Source organism: Paramisgurnus dabryanus, chromosome 13, assembly GCF_030506205.2.
Source record: "Paramisgurnus dabryanus chromosome 13, PD_genome_1.1, whole genome shotgun sequence".
NCBI classification, from domain to species: Eukaryota; Metazoa; Chordata; class Actinopteri; order Cypriniformes; family Cobitidae; genus Paramisgurnus; species Paramisgurnus dabryanus.
The window spans coordinates 21,030,249-21,051,134 of NC_133349.1; the positions used below are offsets into that span (position 1 = coordinate 21,030,249).

A 20,886-nucleotide genomic window follows, 5' to 3' on the forward strand; every position below is an offset into this window, starting at 1 on the left:
TTTACTTGTTACCTATTTAGATTGGTAGAAACTTGTTCCATAACACTGACTAGTAAGTTTACAAATTCATGCTCCCCCCACACTCACTTCACTTACATAATTTTAAAACATACAACATTTCCAAATTTCCATTTACTGAATGACTCCGCAATTCTATAATCATTCACTGTAATCAAGGATTTCATCCTTGTTTGTCATGAATATTCCTATCAATCAGTCATATTTTAGGGATACATAAACATTAAAAAATCCTAACACGAAATGAAAGTGGTGACTGTTGGATGACACTGTGATGCTTAAGAAACAAACATCAAAACACAACGTATCTTTGCATTTGTCATGTAATGTTTATATTTGTTTAGTTTCATTTATTAAGTCAGTTATAATTTATTAATCGTGTGTAGTGTTAAATTAAATTGTGTAGTGGGCGATATATCGCATGGGATTGTCATGCACAACTCCTTTTGTAAAGCTGGTTCCTTGATTAGTAGTAAATCACTATCACATGCTCTCAGGTGGAGCGCCATTTACTACACAGAGCTGTAGTTCATTGACAAGCTAGGCAATATTGCATCAGTTATCGCGGGCATATTGCCAACTTACTGGGTAATACCGGATGTTTGAGTGTGCATGGATTTACACATTGAATTTTCACAGCAGAAACAGTAGACCAGAGGTTCCCAAACTTTTATTTTGCAACCCATTCAAATACGTATAATCTATTTCGGGAACCACCAACATATTTTTAAATGGAAATATAAATTAAATAAATAAAATACACATTTGACCTCTTGTATAATTGAATAGTTTTTATATTCCTTGTCTTTTTATTAATGTTAATACATACGTGATGTGACATATGTCGTCATAACAGCAAGTTAGTTGTTAACTTGAATTACGTTAAACAAGCGCAATTTAACCAAAAAGGACAGCTGTTAAATATATGGATTTCCATTTGAATAGGGCTCTGTTAGCGTTTTCGGACATTTTAAAATAAAACGCCTCTCCTTCTTCTTCTTCATTGTATAACTCCTCTCCCAGTGGCTCAAAGGATAATAAAGTGTCCATAAAAAAAACACTTCGAAACTTGCTGGAAGGAGTACGTCTTCCGGGTACTTTTCACCCAGTGGCGGCCAGTGACTTCTTTTTTCGAGGGCACACGATGCGAAGTTCGTCACAACATGTATGTAGCCCATCAAGTGTGTGGTTCGTAATTTTTAAAATATGTGTTCTGCGCGTCGAGTGCTCCTATGTCCATCACGTGTGTTGTCAAAATAAGTGCCTGCTGCAGACGCGTCTTAAGGGTTTATGATAAAAAAGACGCTCGCATTTGCCAGATACTCGCCTTTTCGTCTAGGTCCGGTCCAGCGTGACTTAACATAAAGCGTAGTGACGTAGGGAGGTCACGTGTTACATATATAAAACACACATTTGCGGACCATTGTAAACAATAAACTGACACAAAGACATTAACTAGTATCAGTTAACATACAACAACGTAGAAACGGTCCTCTTTCAACAAACTTGTAAACACTGGGGCGGAGTTTCGCGTTCGTCCTCTGTGACCTCTTGACGTCATGACGTATTGCGTGGGGTCACGCTGACGCATCACAACCGGATCTAGACGAAAAGTTGTGGTTTAAAAGAGCATATTTTTTACTTTTCTTGTCAAAAATGACAATCGTTTCGCTGAACGTGAGCGTCTCTTTTATCATAAGTTTTGACACGTGTGCAGCAGGCACTTATTTTGACAAAACACGTGATGCACATGGTTCACATGACGCAACAAACACATATTTAGAATTTGCGCCCCTTGGAAGAGCAGTCACGAGCCGTCACTGTTTTCGCCTACTGTTTTTCGAATACTATGAATTTGGACATGCCTACTGATTTTCACCTACTGTATAGTATAGAAGTAGGCAGCATTTGTTTCTTTGACAGAAATGCTATTCTAGGACCAACAAAAGATGTTAATTGAAGAACAAACCTTTTTGGCAAAGTCACTGTGAGCCATATTTTGTGTGTGCAACAGTTTGAATTTTTTTTGTGTTTGCATATATTCAAAACATATATCCAGTACTCTTTTGGCTCGGTTAACAGAACATCGAATTAGTATTGAAAATGGCATGTATTCACATACTAACAAAATGTATAGTTTGAATGCTTTGGATGAAACAGCCTGCCAAAAGAATAAACATGCATGTGTTGAATATATGAAAATTGAATTTGAGAGGTGTAGCAAGTGAACAGATTGTAAAGAATTTTCAAAACATAACAGTTACAGTATAAATCTTATGAAAATTGTTTAGCTGCGAGTTTAACGATTAGTCTGATTAAACCTGCTGTCCATTCCTAAAAAAAGATTTTCAACAGTAGTTCTTAAACTCAGCATTTTAACCACCTGTTTAACCACCTGTAATTCATTAGTGCCTTAATTGTTCAATTAAACTTCTGCCCTTTCGCCCGAGGTATCGACACATCAAAGGATGCTATTAAATAAAGACAACAAAAAACATTTCTAAGGTTGTATGTTGGCCAATGAAACGGTGTGTATTATTGTGTGCTGCTGTGCGAATGTCATGAGAGGTGGTCTGGCAGTGTGAGAAAATGGACTAGAAGACCTACAAGTAATGACTTTGTGTGTATGTCTCATAATGGGGGATATTACAGTAATGAGGTACCAGGATGTCTGGACACTTATTGCTCCCCACCTGTGTCTCACTTCCCCCATGATGGAGGTGTGTGTGTGTGTGTTTGTGTGGGTGCTGTAGTGTAATGTCTGTGAGGTTTGTGACAGGACAGCTCCTGCTTCTGTTGGTGATGTGATGGACCGAACATCAGGACCACACAGTCACATTCAAACACACACATATAACAGAGCAATCACTGTTGACTGGTTACCCACTAACGCACCCACACACATACACATGTAATCAGCCACACGCCCTTTAGATTATGGATTTAAACGCTCACCATCAACCACCCAAGAGACCCCCATCCGGGCATGCAGGCAGAGAGAGTTGGTGAGTGACTAACTTCACTCTTTCTTTTATTCTTTTTCCCAGCTGTGTCTTCAAACAAGCCTTTGATGTGGGAAATTTAAAGAGCGAGTGTGTCAATATCTCCCTCCATCCTTCCATCGCTCCTGCACACTCATCCATTTCCCTTCCTTCCATCTTTTCCTTTCTGCTCCCTTTCTTCTTTATGGCTGACCCAACAAAACCAGACTGTGACCCTGCAACCGCAAAACCTCCTCACACCCTATGTGTATGTATGTGTGTGAGAGTGAGAAAATTAATGATGTGAATGCCGTTTTTTGCATATGCACACCTCTGAGTGTGTGTGTGCAGGGGTGCAGTGACCATCATGGCTTAGGGGTTGCATTTTTAATGTACAGGAAATTGTAAAGTGATGGGAAGGTTGGATTCAAATAGTTGCATTCATGCATATGGCGACACTTTTATCCAAAGCAATGTATGGTGCATTCAAGTTATTCATTTTTCAATATGTGTGTTCACTGGGGATTAAACTTAAGATCTTTGCCTTGCTAGTGCTTTACCAATTGAGCTACAGAAATAAACCCATGAGCACAACTTTATTAGGATATTAAAAACATTAGGCTTCTCATACATTAATGTATCCTACAAGTTTACTCCTAAATATGTGTTTTTGTAAATGCTGACAAGGTTTGCTATTAATGGGTCGCATTAACCCCTCACACATAGCCTTCTTTTTGCCTGGAAACTCCTTTCTGCTTCTTTTGCAATACTGTGCTGTGCTGTATTGCGTGACTCTGTGTTTCCAGTGCCATGTACTGGTTTCTGTATATGCTAAATTAACTTTCCCTCTCTCTTAGTGTCTCTCTCCCTCTCTTTCTCTCTCATCTTGAAGGGTTAGTGCTAATGTTCTGCAAGTGCCCTAACTGTTACTATGCAACACTTACAGGCCTCACTATGCAACACCTTTTACTTTTATTCCCTCGCTCACTCTTTCCTTTACCCTGGAGAGAAAGAAGGGGGAGCGTCAGTAAATGAAAAAAGTTTGGAAAGGGTGGAAATAACTGCCTGTTGTCTCAGGAGCAAAGTTTAAAAAGGTGTATACAGTATATGGTAAATCTGTGCAACGCTATGCGTTTCAGAAAACACGTAAAGCTTCCCCCTTTACATTCGCATGCAAATAACGTTTATTTATTCCTCATATAACGGGCTTGAAAGAAAGACAGAACGGCACAGTTATGAAACTCAGATTGACTGATATAAAATGAAACAATGGGCTTTTAAACTTTTGCAGCGATTAGAGGGGAAGAGATCTGCAGATGAAAAGATAAAAAGATGGATGATTTGATTGGCACAGATCGCTTAACGGGATGGGGCAGAGGAAGAGAGATAGTAGCAGGATGGACGCGGAGAGATAGACGAAGAAAATGCTATTGCCAGAGAGAAGAAAATAAAAACAACCAAACTTTTTAAAAAAAAAAAAAAAAAAAACAAATCGCAAGAGGAGACGCAGACAGAGGCGGGAGGCGCGCGCTGAAGAGAAGGCGCGTGCGTGCGTGCGTGTGTGAGAGAGAGTGTGTGTTTTTATGAATGAAGTGGTGACTCAGGATGTGTCATACCCCCGTCTTTATAAAGGAAGTTTTAAACAAGCCTAAACATTTCACTTCGCGAAAAATTAGACTTACACATACTCGCATCCCTCTCTGTCTGTCTCTCCCTAAATACACCTCATCTCTCCCTCACCGTGTATCTTTCCATCCTCACTCGCGTTTAACACTTAACAACACATTGGGACTGAATAGAGGCTTTATCTGGAGCAACTTTTGCTGCTTTTCCTTGTTCTTGCTAATTCTGCACTTTTGACATTCATTCATTTTCCTCCTCACCTCACGCTCTGCACTGTCTCGAGCCGTTCACGCGGACACAGGGAGAGAGACAAGAACTTTCGAGCACGTGACAATATCTGGAACCTCATTTATTTATAAGTTTTATTTATTTATTTATTTATTTGTTTTCGCGTTTATTTATTTGCAACCTATCTACCTTTTTTATCAAGGACTTGGACAAATATGAAACGTAAGTAACTTTGGTTATATTTTACGTTTTAGTTTGTTAAGGTTTTAGTTATATTTTATATTCTGTAATTTCCTATAGCGGCACTTGTTGCTTTAAGCAAGCAAATCGACACTATGTAATTACATCACTAACTATTTTTTTAACCTATTTGTGTCGCCTTAAGACAAAAAATAAACAAAGCTATAATCATTAAACTGATAATACAAATTACTTTAGTGCACGTGGGATTTATGAATATGGTTGGATTGTTAGTGTTAATGCTTAACGTTGTGTGACCTCAGGCACTCGCGGTTAGTTCATTAGACAAGCATTTATCATGTCGGCAGTAATAATGGATCAAGTGTTTTTTGCTCAAGGCGCACAGGATGACAGACCGCTACTTTTAATGTGATGTAACACATTCCCCGTGATTTCCTTTCTTCAAAACAGTGTCTTCAGGCAGAGAATATTAATATGCTTTTGGACATGTGGAAACATTGTTGCTCTGTAACTGTAAATCCTCCTGGGACGACCCCAGGAATGTCAGTGGTGTACCTGCAGGCAAGCGTCTAACATTAATCCATGGTTTATTTTCCTCCTCAGTGCTGGGTGACTCCTCTTCGCTGCTCCTCTCACTGCTGTTGGCTCAGCTGCATCTCTTAACGTCGGCCTTCCCTTCCCGGAGATTTCATCCTGACTTTGACAAGCTGACCAATCAGACCAGACACCTTCTCAAGCTGACTCAGGATCTACTGGTGAGTTAAACACAGTCCTTTATCTTACATGTGCAGCTGTATGTCTAAACAAAATAGATACTTAGATGTTGATGATAATCAGATTGATCATCTTGATCAAACTTCAACAGATGGCTGGGCTAAAGTTATACTCCTTGTGGATGGGAATAGCCTTATCTCTGTTATCTCTGTTGCTCTCTTTCTCTCTCTCTCACACACACACACACACACAAATATATACATACTCGCTGTTTCGCTTTCCATTCACCTGGCTCGTATTAATCGCAGTAAGAGGTGCGATAGCACATTGCGGTGGCTTCGAGTTCATGTGGGAGCAGATAAAGCTCATTAGTGAGGCGTATCTGACAAAAAATACAGATCCCTGGATTCAGGCCCAGCAGCAGGAACCACAGACTTAACCAAAGCTAGCAATAAACCTATGGGATGGGGGTACACATGATATGAATGGCTCAGAGTCTTCTGTGACTACAAGCAACGACTGCCATCATGGCTGCCATGCCATAGGTTTTGGTTGGGTTTTGTGGTTGCTAAGTGATGGAGATCCATATTTTTGGGGGGTTTGGACCCACACTGCTCCCCTTACCTCTCAGAGGCCTCCCTTTTCCTACTTTTCTCTGCGGAAACATAAACAGATTCTTGTTCCTATGGTTACTTGGAGGTCCTCCTGTTTACCAGGCGGAGTAAAGCACATGGCACCGAAAGGTGAAAAGTACAGTGCTACCTTATATGCAGTGCCACTGTACAGGGAAAATGTATACAGATGTATTATTTAATACTATAGTATGAGTTATAATCATTTGTTAGTGTATGATTCTAGTTTGTTAATATGTTTCATTGTAGTGTTTGACCTTGAATGGTCTCATGTCTAATTCATTGATGCTTTATTTTGACATCAAGTATTTAGTTTAAGAATCACCTGTTCTTACAGTCACTTATTTTGTTACTCTTTCTCAGGTCCAAGATCAGTTGGCTTATAACCTTTGCCACAATTAGATAGAATAGCACACTGTGGGAGATTGGTTGTGTGTGTGTGTGTTGTATAAATGGGTGTTTAGCATCTGCAGCCTTGTGTATGTGTACCAGATGTTACAGCAGAGAACTTTATCAAAGACCTCACTGGTGACAAAAGGGCCCAACGTGCTTTGAAAAATATTTTGTTAGTGTTTCAATGACACGAAGCATTTATTTTGGTTTCTTTTCTTCTTGCACGGAGTTCCAATTTACAGGGGTCAAGTCGAGGAAAGAAAAATAGAATGGGAGTCAACGGAAAGTCCCCACAAGAAAGCTGTAAAACCGTGTGTGTGTCTGTATATATGTGTACGCACAGAATGCGTTACTGTTACTTGTGTTAGGTGGTGAGAGTGTACTGTATATACATGCTGTTTGTATGACTGTGAGTGCGTGCCCGTGCGAGTGTTCATGTTGTAAATAGTTGTGGTCTGTGTAGGTGTGGGGCCGCTTGTTTAGCTTTCGGTCTCCACAGCAAAGTGTCCTGATAAAAATCAGTCGGATTTATCACATTCCATATTTGCATTCAGGAAGACAGGAGGAGGGAGGGAGTGGACAAGAATCAGTTGAGTGAGGTCATCTTTGGGGGACAATAACTAAGAGAAGTGACAAGAAATGCAACCACAGATATGAAAAGATCAGAGAGCACTCTGATGATTGTCTAAGGGCCCATTAAGATGGAGAAAGATTAAACTTAAGCACTGAAGAATGAGGTGATGACAAGGATGGATGAAGGATGAAGTAAGGGACGAAGTGTGTCATCAGCTGGCTTCTAACATGGAGCCTAACAGATAGAGAAACAGTAGGAATGAATGAGAAGATGAAGAGCAGGCGTACACAAAACACATCTAGGGAAAAAACGCATGCCTTTAAACAGATCTGCAGCGGAAAGCTGGCCTGAGCATGAGACGGTTCTATTTTCATCACGTCGGCTTTTGATTGGTTGATGGTGTTGTTTTCCTCTTTAGTGACGTAGAGTGAGAGCCATATTGCACCTGTCACTGAAACAGATTTTATCAGCACTAATTACAGTAACTTACACAAACAAGGCTTCGATTTGTAAACAGTCTATTTAAGTGGTGACCGAGCACATTCGGATCGTGTAATGCATTCTCTAAACAACATCAAGAACAAGTTAAGGTCATTTCTCACCCTCTAGCAGCATACCATGGCAAATCCTGTTTCTATCTCCCTCTAGTGGTGAATGCAGGTAGACAGAGACACCGTCCACACTGTATACGTCATTCCATCTTTATTTAGGCCTGACCCTGGAGTTTCCCTGCAGCCCGGTGTTGTCTATTCCACTTCAAACTCCTTAGTCATTGCATATGTTGTTATTCCTCCTCTAGAAAACATCCTGTGGCTTCAGGTCACAAACTTTTATTGTCGAGGTTAAGAAGTTAAAGCTTGGGGGAACTCTGACTGACTCCTGTTCACTGTTATTCTGTGGTTGTGCTAGTGAAGGCCAGTCAATAGATTTCTGGGACAACTTGTTTTGTTTGTTATGTTTAGCTTAAGATTGTAGAGGTTCTTGGGTGTGACTGTACAAAATTCTCAAAGGGCCATGACACAATGTTTCCTTAAAAATGTCTATGTGATGTGAAATTTTATCTTTAAATTGACCCATATTTTGTTTTTTTCCCTTTCCTTCAGAAAGATCCCGTGTTTGGCACGGAGGTTGATCACCACAGGTTCAAGTCTCTTCCAGCGATCAATAGCAAAGTTGGTGACCTTAACAATCTGGAGGTGTGTATAAGTGCAAAAAGGCTTTTTAATGTACTGTATTTCACTTTTTACGTATAGTATATAATGTGCAAAGCTAGATTGCAATGCAATTAGAAATGCACTGTTTTAATTTCTCTCTCTCTTTGCAGTTCAAGCCTACTCTTTCTCAACTCCATGCAGACCTAAAGTCATTTGAGCATCATTTTGAGTGGCTGAACAGAATTACACGCAGACAGCACCACAGCTCAGTACCAAAGTTGACAGACATGATCTCTCATATTAAAAGCCTTATAAACTCCTTACAGCGTCAGGTAACACATCTTTCTATTTGTATCAACATATTATCCCATTCAGGCACTACAGAAAGTTGACGTTCTAGCTTTATGCTATAATGTCTCGTTTTTGTGCAATTTCAGATGACACGAGCAGAGGCTCCCCGGATCCCCGTCCCCTCTCCATCGCTCCCACCTACTCCCGCTTACCACTGGGAAGTGGTTCAGTCGTCCCAGGAACTCTTGCAGCAGTTCAGACTCTTCTGTGATTGGGCATCACGAGTATTCCTTACTTTTAAATCTAAATTGCCAGCATGAAGACACACTTAAACAACATCTGGCAGTGAATTACAATACAGCATAGACGGGCAGGACTCGGTGACAACTACAGCCAGATCTGCATGACGGACATAAGCAGTAATGCAACAAATGGTAGCCTGTGTAGTAAGGGTAGTTTGTGCTGCCATTACTAGTCCACTGGCACATTGCACCAGCAGTTCAAAAGGCTATAGTCACATGGCTGGATATTGAGATCTTTATCAGTGAAGAAGTCTGATCATGAACTTACAGTTCAATGTACCTGCTCCGGTCGACACCCTGCTTTTGATGTTTAGTTTAACTTTAAACCTTCATTTGCTTTTCTTTTTATACCATTTTTTCAGACCTGATTGTTATTTATGTATTTATTTATTTATTAATTAGTTATTTATTTTATACTATTTATTTGATTTTCTCGATAAATATGTCAACAAAATTGTCAACGTTCTTTAGGTCAGGAAGTAAAATGTACTTTCTTTCTTTCTTCCTTTGATTTCTATGTGTCCTACAGCTTTTCCTGTATCACAAAAAGCACATCACCAACTTTTTCTGTTTCTGATTTTCTGTTTCATTGTTGCCTGTAGGCTACAATACTCTGCCACTATGTAGCATTATTTTTGGGAGTCTAATTTTTTCTCAGTGCTGAATGAGAGAGAACTATTACTGACCTAAACTTTGCTTGTCTTTCTTTGTTGTTGTTGTTTCTTTTGCACATCATACTGGGGTTTATATTTCTAAATCTGTTTTGTGATTCAGCACAATGTTTAAAAAACCTTAGTTCAAGCAACATCAAGGAGAAACAGACAACCCAAGCCTTAAAATACTATGTATTGTGAAACTTTGGTACTGTACATACATGTTCCAGAATGTAAATTGGTGTATACAATGCAATTTTGTATGATATAGTTTTCTACAAGGTTTAGTGCTTTATCAATGTATGCAAAACAATATTATTTTAGTTTTCTTTTTCCTTATTTATTGCTATTATAATAATTATTGTGTTTATTATTATTAAAATTATTATTATTTTACAAATTATTTATTTTTTACTGATGAGAATCAAATCTTTTGACGTTTTGTACTTTTATACTACATATTATAAGTCATCTCTATTTAGGTCCATTTTAATGTCTACTTAGTCTGAAAGTTTCTACATGTACGTGCACTAAAAATTCAGAAACTGACTTTTTGTTTAACTGTTTGCTTTGTGGGAGAGACAATAAAGAAATTGACATGAGAATTTTGAAACTGGTTGTCGTAGAGCTATACAATTGCATAATGATATAAAAAGACTTTCAAAAACATGATAATACACGATAAAGGTTTAAAACAACGTGTAAAAAAGTTTTATTTTGTACATATCTGTAATCGTTTTACCAGTAGCTGATTTAACAGGATATATGTATAAACTGAGCAAAGATGACATTAGCTGCGCTGTTGTTCGTTACACTACATTACCCACAATCCCTTGCATAGACTGCGATAAATAAATAACAGACTCCCTCTTTGTCTATTCTCAAGATATAAGGTGTATTTATAGGAAGATATACGTATGAAAGAATAATAGACTTTTTCTCGTTGATGTTGACAACACTAAACGCATTTTATACATATTTTTAGACAATATTCGTCATAGTGATTTGTTTGACCAATAAACAATTAAGCTGGTAACGCGAGAGAGCCAATAGCAGACGACTTTACTGAGAGGCGGTCGCAAACGGGCGACTGCTGGTTAGTTTGTGCTCTACATTATTGTTAAGGTTGTGTGGACTATCACTGCGGACTTCGGCCTTATATCAATACATCAAACCCGACCATTTCACAACAATGAACCAATGGAATAACAAATACATTCAATAATGCGATAATTCCGACAAATAATTCGACGCTTGAGGATAGAGACATGGACTGAGATGGATCCCAGAAGGCCGGCTTTTGACAACACAAATACATCAACAATCATCCGATAAAACCATTCTCTATAGATATGTATATAAACGTTTTGACCTTTTGAAGCCATTTTATCTTATTATTTTAAATTTTTTGGCATTTCGCTGAGACCAGAAGATTGGAACGCAAATAAGAGAGCGAGGGAGGGGGAGTGAAGCAGAAGCAAGAGGAGGAGGATATTTAAAGGGGAAGGTGGATCAACGTTGAATTGGTTTTGTTTACTTGTGGGATGAATTAAAGAGCTGATTTAAATATTTATTTATATTATCTTGTTACATACAATGCAATGGCACAACATTACATTTTTTTCTGTGTATACTCAAGAAAATATTTCATTACTGATTCTAGATAATTCTGCATTATAATTTCCTTGGAAACTTTATTAATTATATCAATTAAATTATCCTTGTATGAATCAAGGAAATAATAAGTGTTTACATGACTAATGTTAGAAATTAGCTTTTTTTAATTATTGATTTCACAAATCCCAACACTTTATTTCCAACTTTAAGTCAGATTTTAAATCCTAGATCCAACTGTATGTAACTATATTGTAATAATTTTGCATCAAATAACTAGAGTAATTCAATGTATTATTACAGCTCTGTAAACTAAGAAGAGGAAGAAGGCTTCAGAAAAAAATTATTTGGCCAAAAAATTGGGCTAAACTCCACCAAGCATAAGCAATGGGTGACCTAATTACAGCAAAACAGTGACTACCGGTACTGCACATCACCTGGTGTAATGGCCAATACCGTTGCTACTCTGGTGGTCCAAACTGAACTCCTACCCTCGCAGACGTCCTCCTCTCTCTCCCCTTTTCCTTCTCTCCTCCCCACTGTAGAAGATGGTGAGGAGGATGGAGAGAAGGAAGAAGAAGAAGAGGGAAAAGAAACAGGAACAGTGGTGCTCGCAGGGGATATAGTGACATCATCAACAGCACCTGTTACACCGGTAGTGCAAAATCCAGAGCATCCATTTCAGTGTTTGGACTGTGGAAAGAGTTTTAAGTGGTCATCTAGACTAGCACATCATCAGAGGAGCCATAACAATGAGAGGCCATATCGCTGTACCATCTGTCCTAAGGCCTTCAAGGGCTCTTCTGCACTTCTTTATCACCTGAGGTGAGTGATCAACTTCTTCTTGCTATGAATTTTGGTCACAAAGCCTTCATTGAAGAATGACATACAGAGATGTGATTCTGTTTTGCTTTCCCAGATCACCAGAATACACACATTGCTCCCATGTTTACTATGATTGACATTCATTTCAGTACATTCATGCAGTATTTACAGGGTTCCCACAGGTCCTTGAAATCGTTGAAAGTTTGTGAATCTGGGGGGGGGGGGTTCAAGGCCCTGGGAAGTGTTTGAAAATATACATACATACAGGTCATTGAAAGTGCTTGAATCTATCCATATTATTTCCTGTGTAGTGTAGGATAATATCATAAAAATTCTAGACTTTTTAAGCACACGTGCTAAACTGTTCGCTTTGAATGCTTATATCTTCTGTATGCAAATGTTGATTCATACCAAACTGCTTTTTTGCATAGTTATGTTTGACACATGAAAACGCCTCGGGTTACGTAACTGTTGTTCCTTGAGAAGGGAACGAGACGCTGGGTCTCCCTTGCCATACTTCCTGCGTCCCTGTTACGCCATCTTTGGCAATATTTCAGATAGCGATATACTTCCTGGCTTTATTTTATTATCTAAATTGTTTTAATTTGTGTGCTATTCAGGTCTCATTCTGGAGAGAAGCCGTATAAGTGTGATGACTGTGGTAAAGCATTCAAGCGCTCCTCTCTTCTACAGGTGAGAAATGTTTATTACATACAGTCCCACCACAGAGAAAAAAAAACATGTTATGGATGGAGATGATATGTTATATGCTGATATATCTCCAAATATTGGCGGATATTTAAAATAAAATTATTATCAGCAATCTTGCCATTTGACCAATACATCTTCCCACTAAATTCTTTGTTCCTTAAGAGATGTTTAGCTGAACAAGTTCAAACAAAACTAAACATTTAATCTCACAAACAACAATTTTTACAAAGAGATGGACAAGCAAACAAGAAACATTTTTCTTTATTAATCTTTAGTTATCAAATAATAACCTATACTTTGACTTAAAGGTTCTCTAAGCGAATTCACGCGTTTTAGACCATAAAACATTTTTTGTTACATACAGCAAACATCTCCTCACTATTTGATCAAACTGTAAAAAAACGTGATCTTTGTAGACAGCCCAGGCTCTACAAACTTCAATATACACACAGTGGCCAAACCTGCACCACGAAACAAAACAAAGTTTTACAGCCAATAAACGGCAAGAAGGATTTGGGGGTGGGGGTTGGTTGCGTTCACGAAAGCACGGAAGGGAGGGGGAGGAGTTAGCTACGCTCCGTTTGTTTGAAAACAGTTCAAATATCAACAACAAGTGACGTCGAACATATTCGCTTAGAGAGCCTTTAAGAAAGTAAAACAACCTATTTGGGGAGTATAGTTGTGAAAATTTGCTGTTAAGTTTTGTTGCACTAAAACATATTTTTATTTGTATAAATAGCTTGTGAATAAAATACATTTGTATTTACATTTGGCTAACATCCACATTATATCGAATAGTCAGCCACATTGCTTTTTCAATATTGCATTGACCCATAAAAAATCCATATCAGTCCACCACTAGGTCTATATAATGGGACCCAACAAATGTTGTGAACTTTCAATGTAGTTAAATGAGAATCATTCTGAGCATATAATTTTGCAATACTTGTTTTTGTATTTACAAATGGTTTATATATACAGATTCATCGCAGTGTGCATACAGGTATTCGCACCTTCCAGTGTTCCTACTGCCCTTTGACCTTCAAATGGAGCTCACACTACCAGTATCACCTCCGACAGCACACTGGTGAATCCCCATACCCGTGTGACAGCTGCTCCAAAGCTTTCAAGAACTCCAGCAGTCTGCGTCGCCATAAGAACGTACACCTAGGCTTCAAGCCTTACATCTGTGATGTCTGCAATAAAGCCTTTAGTCAGTCCACTAATCTGCGACAGCACATGCGTATACACACGGGTGAACGCCCGTACATCTGCAGTGAATGTGGGCGAAGCTTTACGCACTCATCAAACTTGGCGCTGCATCGCATCTCTCATGTAGAAGGAAAAGGGAAGGGTGCTGGGAAGACGGGAGGGCCTGGCTCAAGGTCAGCCCCTGCACAGGTGGAGGTGGTGCTCACAGAAGATTTGAGCACAGTTGGCATGACCATTTCCGAAATGGTCGGCCTTGTAGGTGGACAGGAGAGTGGAGTCGGGCAGGTGTTCTTGTCTCATAATACGCCTGCTACCTCGGGCACAACCATCCTGCCCCAGCTTACCCTAACACCCACTTCCTCCACTGTGACAATCACAGAGAATATGCATATAAGCAAGACGGACACCGGCTCTAATGTCTTGCTGTTTAGCTGTGGCAGCTGTAATCAGACATTTTCAACACAGAATCACCTTGAGGAGCATCAGGCCCTACATTTAGATAGCCTGGGGCCAGGAGATTGTCGAGGGGTTGCTACCGAAAATAACACAGAAACTGAAGCAGGTAGTGTCTCACTGGTGGGGTCCACACCATTGTTGGCAGACTTTGAAGAGGTTGTTGAAACCACCACAGTTGCAGATAATGGGCAAGCGACAGAGTTACTTGGTCTGGATGGGGTCAGAAATGAGTCGGAGCAATCTCAATATGATCTTCTGCAGAGTTTCACAGCATCTGTGAATCAATTGTCCTCTGATTCCAGCATGCCAAGCTCACAGCCTGCCACAGAATGTGCCTACTGTCAAAAAAGTTTCAAGACCAGCAATGGACTGACCAGACACATAGCACAGGTGAGAGCAAAAGAAATAAGGGTGTTATTAAATGCAGTGTATATTATTAAATCTCAGTTCAGTATTTTGTGCCAATAATTCTGTTTTTTTTCTTTCAAGTCCCATCGTCTAGCTTTGTCTGAGACCCGTTCTCAGTTCAGCTGCTCAGCATGTGATCGCTCCTTCCCACTGCTCTCGTCTCTTCTCACCCACCAGCACTCCCACACTCCTGAGCAGAGACTGCTCGCTGAGGCAGAAGCAGAAATTGTCTGCCCCTCTCTCTCGCTGCCTTTGCCCCCTAAGAAAGATGGAGAACATGCAGAGCGAAAGATTCATGTCAGTTTAATTGCTGTGACTGAGGAGGGAGAGAAGCGAGCTGTGAAGCCACCTCCCAAAGCATCAGGAAAGGGGAGCAAGAGAAGTGGCAGCAGCAAGACATCTGCTACAAATAATGGTAAGACAGCGTTGTTGTGAATGTTAAACTATATTTAATTATAAAAAATCTTACTTGGTAAGTTTTGAAGCTAACAATTGTTTTACAGTGGGGTTTAGGGTTCATCTGTGGGGACCAGGACATTTATCTTAAAACTGTTGATTCTGTATTTTAAGGTCTTACATTATAACTGGTAGGGCTGTGACCACATTGTCGTGGTGGTGAAATGCGACAATGATGACCCGCTGGCTGCAGCCTCCGGAGGTTGCATTTGTCTTATTTCATGACATTAACAATTATAAAATTGACTATTATTCTTTGTTAATCGTACATTGTTGTAATATGCTTATGACTTGCAAATTTAATGCTCAGTTAACTGAAATAAACCAGGCTTGATGACATATGCGATTGAAAAACGCCCGTTCTCTTTTGTTCACTCAAGGTTGAGAAAAATATCAACACCATTAAGGTCCCCCACTTGTTGTTTCATGCATGTAGGTTCCACAATAAACACGCACATAGGCTTCAATCCCGTGGGTGCTCTGGTCGTGCACCCACCAAAATGACCAAGCACATATGCATAGTTGCTTCACATTTATTCACATGTCGTGTCTAAAACCATGTGAAAAACGTGACCGCGGCAGTTTCCTCCTCTTCAAAGTGTGTGGATGGTCCAGAGCATCTTCGTTGCTAAGTAACCTAAGCATTGCTTGACGCTGTGACGAGCATCCACCGGCTGAGAAAGAATTTGGTGCCTTCAACATGTAAATTGTTGAGAACATTTTTATATCTAAAAATGTATGTATGCATTATATATAAGATGTGCGTACTGGTGCGTTAACATTGCAGTGGTAAAAAACTTCCACCGTCACAGCCCTAATAACAGGAAACATCCCATATTCATCTAAAAGTGTTCTTTAATCTGTTTCTATTCCCTGTAGAGAGGCCATATCGCTGCTCTGAATGTGGGAAATCATTCAAAGGTTCATCAGGACTTAGGTACCATATGAGAGACCATACTGGAGAGAGACCATATCGATGCACAGAGTGTGGCAAGAGCTTCAAAAGGTCATCATTGCTCTCCATACACCAACGGGTAAACATTGCTGCTTCTCAAATGGACTACAAACTGTTTTATTGCTTCTGCATGTCTAAAAAAAGTAAATTAATTGCATTATTAAATCTGTATTATACTTGTTATTACATAGTAACATGTAGTCATGACAGTCACGTGGTTACATAATGCTAACAATATTATTTAAACTTAGTTTAAACCTGTCTTTGTTGTCTGAATCATCTGTAAAACAAAATTAATTGTAACAATTGCTCTTAACGCTTTCTAGGTGCACACAGGTGTTCGGGCTTTTCAGTGCTCCTACTGTGCACTGACCTTTAAGTGGAGCTCACACTACCAGTACCATATCCGCCAGCACACAGGTGAGCGTCCATATGTGTGTCAGGAATGTGGCAAGTCTTTCAAAAACACCAGCTGTCTACGTCGCCACAGTCAGCTCCATTCTGGTCTACGTCCACATGCTTGCTCAGTGTGTGGTAAGACTTTCTCTCAGACCTCCAACCTCAAACAACACGAACGGACACACTCCGGAGAGAGGCCATTCCTATGCTCCCACTGCAACAAGAGCTTCACACACTCATCCAATCTGCAGTTGCACCTACGCACACACTCCTCGCAAAAGGACTATAAGTGCCAGTACTGTGGAAAAGAGTTTGTCATGCATTCCTACCTGCAAAGACACTTAAGGACGCATACTTTGGGAGGTACGTTAGTATGTACGAAGGAGGCAGGAAAGGTTGCTAAACGTGGTGGGGCTTCGGAGACAACAACACTAAGTTTAAATGTACCTGGAGGGCTTACCTCATTGTTTTCCACTGATAATAATTCCACAATGATTCTTTCACCCCCAAGTCTGGATATACCTCCAAACACATCACAGAATTATTTTATGATCCAGACGACTTCAGGACTGCAGCTGATCCCACTGTCCACTCCCACGCCAACACAGTCAGCCCCTCCTCCACCACCCCCACAGCCACAAAATTTTTTGCTTCTTCAGTGCCAGTCTAGCAGTGGAAACCAGCCTAACCTGATCCTGGTCCCCACAGCATCCAATACAAACACTCTTTCCACACATTCAGAACCACAAACTCTGTCCTTGGTGCAAACCATTCCAGCATTGCCCCAAGTTTTGGCTCCTCCTCAAAGTCAAATCCAGCCACTTCAACCGGTTCAGGCACAGCAGAGATTTATTTTGGCCAATAATAATGCTCCACTCATCACTGCGCAGCCCCAAAGTACATCAACAATTGCTCGTCCCGTTTTAGGCACCCTTGGTCGGACCAGGAAAGTAGGAGCTAGACGTGGACGGAAATCTAAATCTGCCACCCAAAAACCTGTTAAGACTGTACCAGTCAAGCAACCAGCAATGTCATCCAATGCATCTTACACATCTAAACCACCTCTAAGTGCCACTTCTAATATTTTAACAACAGAGCTCCAGCACCTTAAGTCCAATAATCCACCAGCTCCTTTACATATCATCTCTAGTCAAGTATCTGAAAGCCCTTCTTCCCCTGCAGATGACATTATGTCAGTAACACCAACTGATAGTTCAGCTGTCCTGAGATTTGAACCCGAGAATGCTGTAGTTGAGGAGAAACCTGTCAAAGAAATCTCGAGAGAGCGCTTTGTTCTGTGTTTGAAGAAAGATATGGAAGATGGAGAACAGGGGGATGGGGTGGAGGTGAAAGTTGAGATGGAAGGAGGGAATAATGCAGGGCCATCATATGTCTTACAGATTGAAGAAGAGGGGCAGCACGAAGGGGGAGGGAATAGTGAGGGAGGAGAGAATTCATATGTCCTTCGATTTCAGACAGAGGAAGAACATGAAAGGGATGGAGGAAAGGAGAAATCTGAAATGGTCTCTCTTAACTTACTCCAAGAGTGGGCAGGACAGACTGAAGGGCATGGAAATACAGACAATGAGGGAGGTGTTGAAGTAGAGAAGTCATTTGTACTTCATTTTCAAACTGAGCCTCAGAGTGAGGATGACATTCATCAAAGCTCCGGTTTCATAGGAGGACCCGGTGAGGATCTTACCCTGTCCTGCCATCCTGCTCAAGCCTTGGTGCCCCTGGAAGGGCAGGATGTGGTTTTTGAGCTGGGTAATGAAACAAAAATGCATGAAAGCACAGGTCACGGAGAAAGTGTTCAAATGATTGCACTGATTGAGGATGAGGGCAGTAGTTCGGGAGCAAGAGGCAGTTTTAAAGGAGCTGTCGGGCCAAACTCTGGGCAAATGGAGGGCATCTTTCAGTTAGAAGGAGGAGAGGGAATTGTTATAATTGAAGTTAGCACTAGCAGTTTGAGAGAAAGTGGAATAGAGGCATCAGAAGTAGGAAATACTTTAGTGGAAGGAAACGAGGAAAAGCAAGCGAATGGCACACAAGAGGAATTAACATCAGATGGGCCAAAAATTCCTGAGGGTGAAAGCATATCATCTGAAATGGGAATGATTGGAACTTAAGGCGAAGTTTGAATTTATTAATTTATTTACCACATCATTTTCATACTGAAATTACATCAAGCGGGGGTTGACACTCTTAATTCTAAAGTGTTGCTTTCGGACAGCTATTGACAGTTTTAAAGATTAGTATGGTGATGACATGACAGTATTGTAGCAGTAGGACCAATACCGGACCTACAAGAACACTGAAAACATAATTAAGATTTGTCCTTTGCACAGATAGACCTTTTAGGACACAGCATTTGTTCTTAGCTGTTTTTTCCATAGACTGCACTTTTTAGGTTTAAGCATATTGCTTGAAATTAACAATTGTTCACCTGGCCCCTACGGGGAGCTGTTTCACAAACCACAATCATCAAACACACTTCAGCTAAAGAAAAATGTTTCTGATTGAAGGAAATCCCTGGTTCTATTGTACATCCAGGGTGCACTTATAAACTATTTTGAGCTTTGCTGTCATGTTGACAGTGACTGTATAAAGTTAACTTTTGTAAATATGTCTGCTCTGTTTGTTTTCATTATTAATATTGGTACTAAATTATGATCATTACCAATAAAAAGGTATGAATGTCGTTATTTGCGTTTACTGTTTCACTCAATTCTTACATGCTTTGTATTGTATTGTTCACATAATATTGTACTTAATATGTTGCATTTTCTGCATTAATTTAATACTGAAGTAATCTTTTGTGCTCATTTGCAATAGAGGGCATTTTCCAAATGGCATTTCCCCCCCTTTGTAGGGTCAATCCAAATGAAGGTGGACATCTGAATCCCTTTCTGAAGGGCCCTTCCAAAGTCTGTTAAGCAAAGTGTACATGCCATGGCCACTTCAAGGAAGTAAGTTCAAAGATATTTTATAATGCATCACTGCTATTGTTACAAATGGAGGAGCTTGCAATGGTAAATATAAGGTGCATCCCAAATGGCACCCTCAACACTCACGGTCCTTCCTTCAAGTCCACACTTTCATGACGTAAAGCTGCTTCGACTGTAAGTCTGAAGAAGTCTGCTGTGAAGCTCGCACAAGTGCGCATCAAAGGCACATCACACATCATCAATTGACTTCACACCAGGGGCGTCAGTTTGTGTTGAAAAGTGGTGGGGACAAAAGATCAGATGAAAAACATTACAGCAGGACGGGGAAAATATTGAATAACGGCGCATCAATATGGACATAGTGTAGGCCGGTCAACAACATAAAAATACTCAGCATAAAACCCTCAACAATGTCGACTGCAACAGGCCCTGCAACACCAGCTCAACCGAACTGTACCAAAGCACCATACTGTAGAAAACAGCAGCACGTGAAGTCAATGATTACAATGAAATTCATTATATATGTAAAAGAAAACACACTATAAGCACACAATGCAACATATGTGACCCTGGACCACAAAACCAGTCGTACACTGTAAAAAATGATTTTCAAGAAATAATGTTCTTTGTATTTTTGTCTTGTTTTCAGTAAAAATATCTAAAAATTCTTAAATTAAGATGCTTTTTCTTGATGAGCAAAATTACCTAAGAAAATAAGTCTAGTTTTTAGACCAAAGATACCAAATGTAAGTGATTTGGTGCATAAACCAAGCAAATCTTTAACATTTTTCTTAAACACTAAATTCGAGAAAAAATAACTTACCCCATTGGCAGATTTTGTTGCTTGTTTCATGCACAAAATCACTTAAATTTGATATTTTTGGTCTAAAAACTAGATTTTGCTCATCACGAAAAAGCATCTTAATGTAAGAATTTTTTTGATATTTTTACTGAAAACAAGACAAAAATACTAATAATTTTTTTTCTTGAAAATCTGACTTTATTTCTTAGTATTTTTGTCTTGTTTTCAGTAGAAATATCAAAAAATTCTTAAATCAAGATGTATTTTCTTGACGAGCAAAATGACGTAAGAAAATAAGTCTAGTTTTTAGACAAAAACTATACAATTCAAGTTATT

The 20,886-nt window shown here is 39.7% G+C and overlaps 2 protein-coding genes across 2 annotated transcripts; both read left to right on the forward strand.

Moving 5' to 3' along the window:
• The first annotated feature begins 4,382 nt into the window (after positions 1 to 4,382).
• On the forward strand, positions 4,383 to 9,685 carry il11a (interleukin 11a). The gene is made up of 5 exons (XM_065260768.2): positions 4,383 to 5,072; positions 5,655 to 5,806; positions 8,468 to 8,560; positions 8,689 to 8,850; positions 8,956 to 9,685. Exons 1-5 carry the CDS (start codon positions 5,066 to 5,068, stop codon positions 9,127 to 9,129), a joined length of 588 nt encoding a protein of 195 aa, XP_065116840.1. The 5' UTR covers positions 4,383 to 5,065; the 3' UTR covers positions 9,130 to 9,685.
• A 984-nt stretch (positions 9,686 to 10,669) lies between these two features.
• On the forward strand, positions 10,670 to 19,505 carry znf628 (zinc finger protein 628). Its single transcript, XM_065261187.2, has 7 exons — positions 10,670 to 11,271; positions 11,682 to 12,203; positions 12,824 to 12,896; positions 13,896 to 14,972; positions 15,072 to 15,405; positions 16,326 to 16,480; positions 16,728 to 19,505. The coding sequence occupies exons 2-7, from the start codon at positions 11,824 to 11,826 to the stop codon at positions 18,927 to 18,929; spliced, it is 4,221 nt and encodes a 1,406-aa protein (XP_065117259.1). The 5' UTR covers positions 10,670 to 11,271; positions 11,682 to 11,823; the 3' UTR covers positions 18,930 to 19,505.
• The last annotated feature ends 1,381 nt before the right edge of the window (positions 19,506 to 20,886 follow it).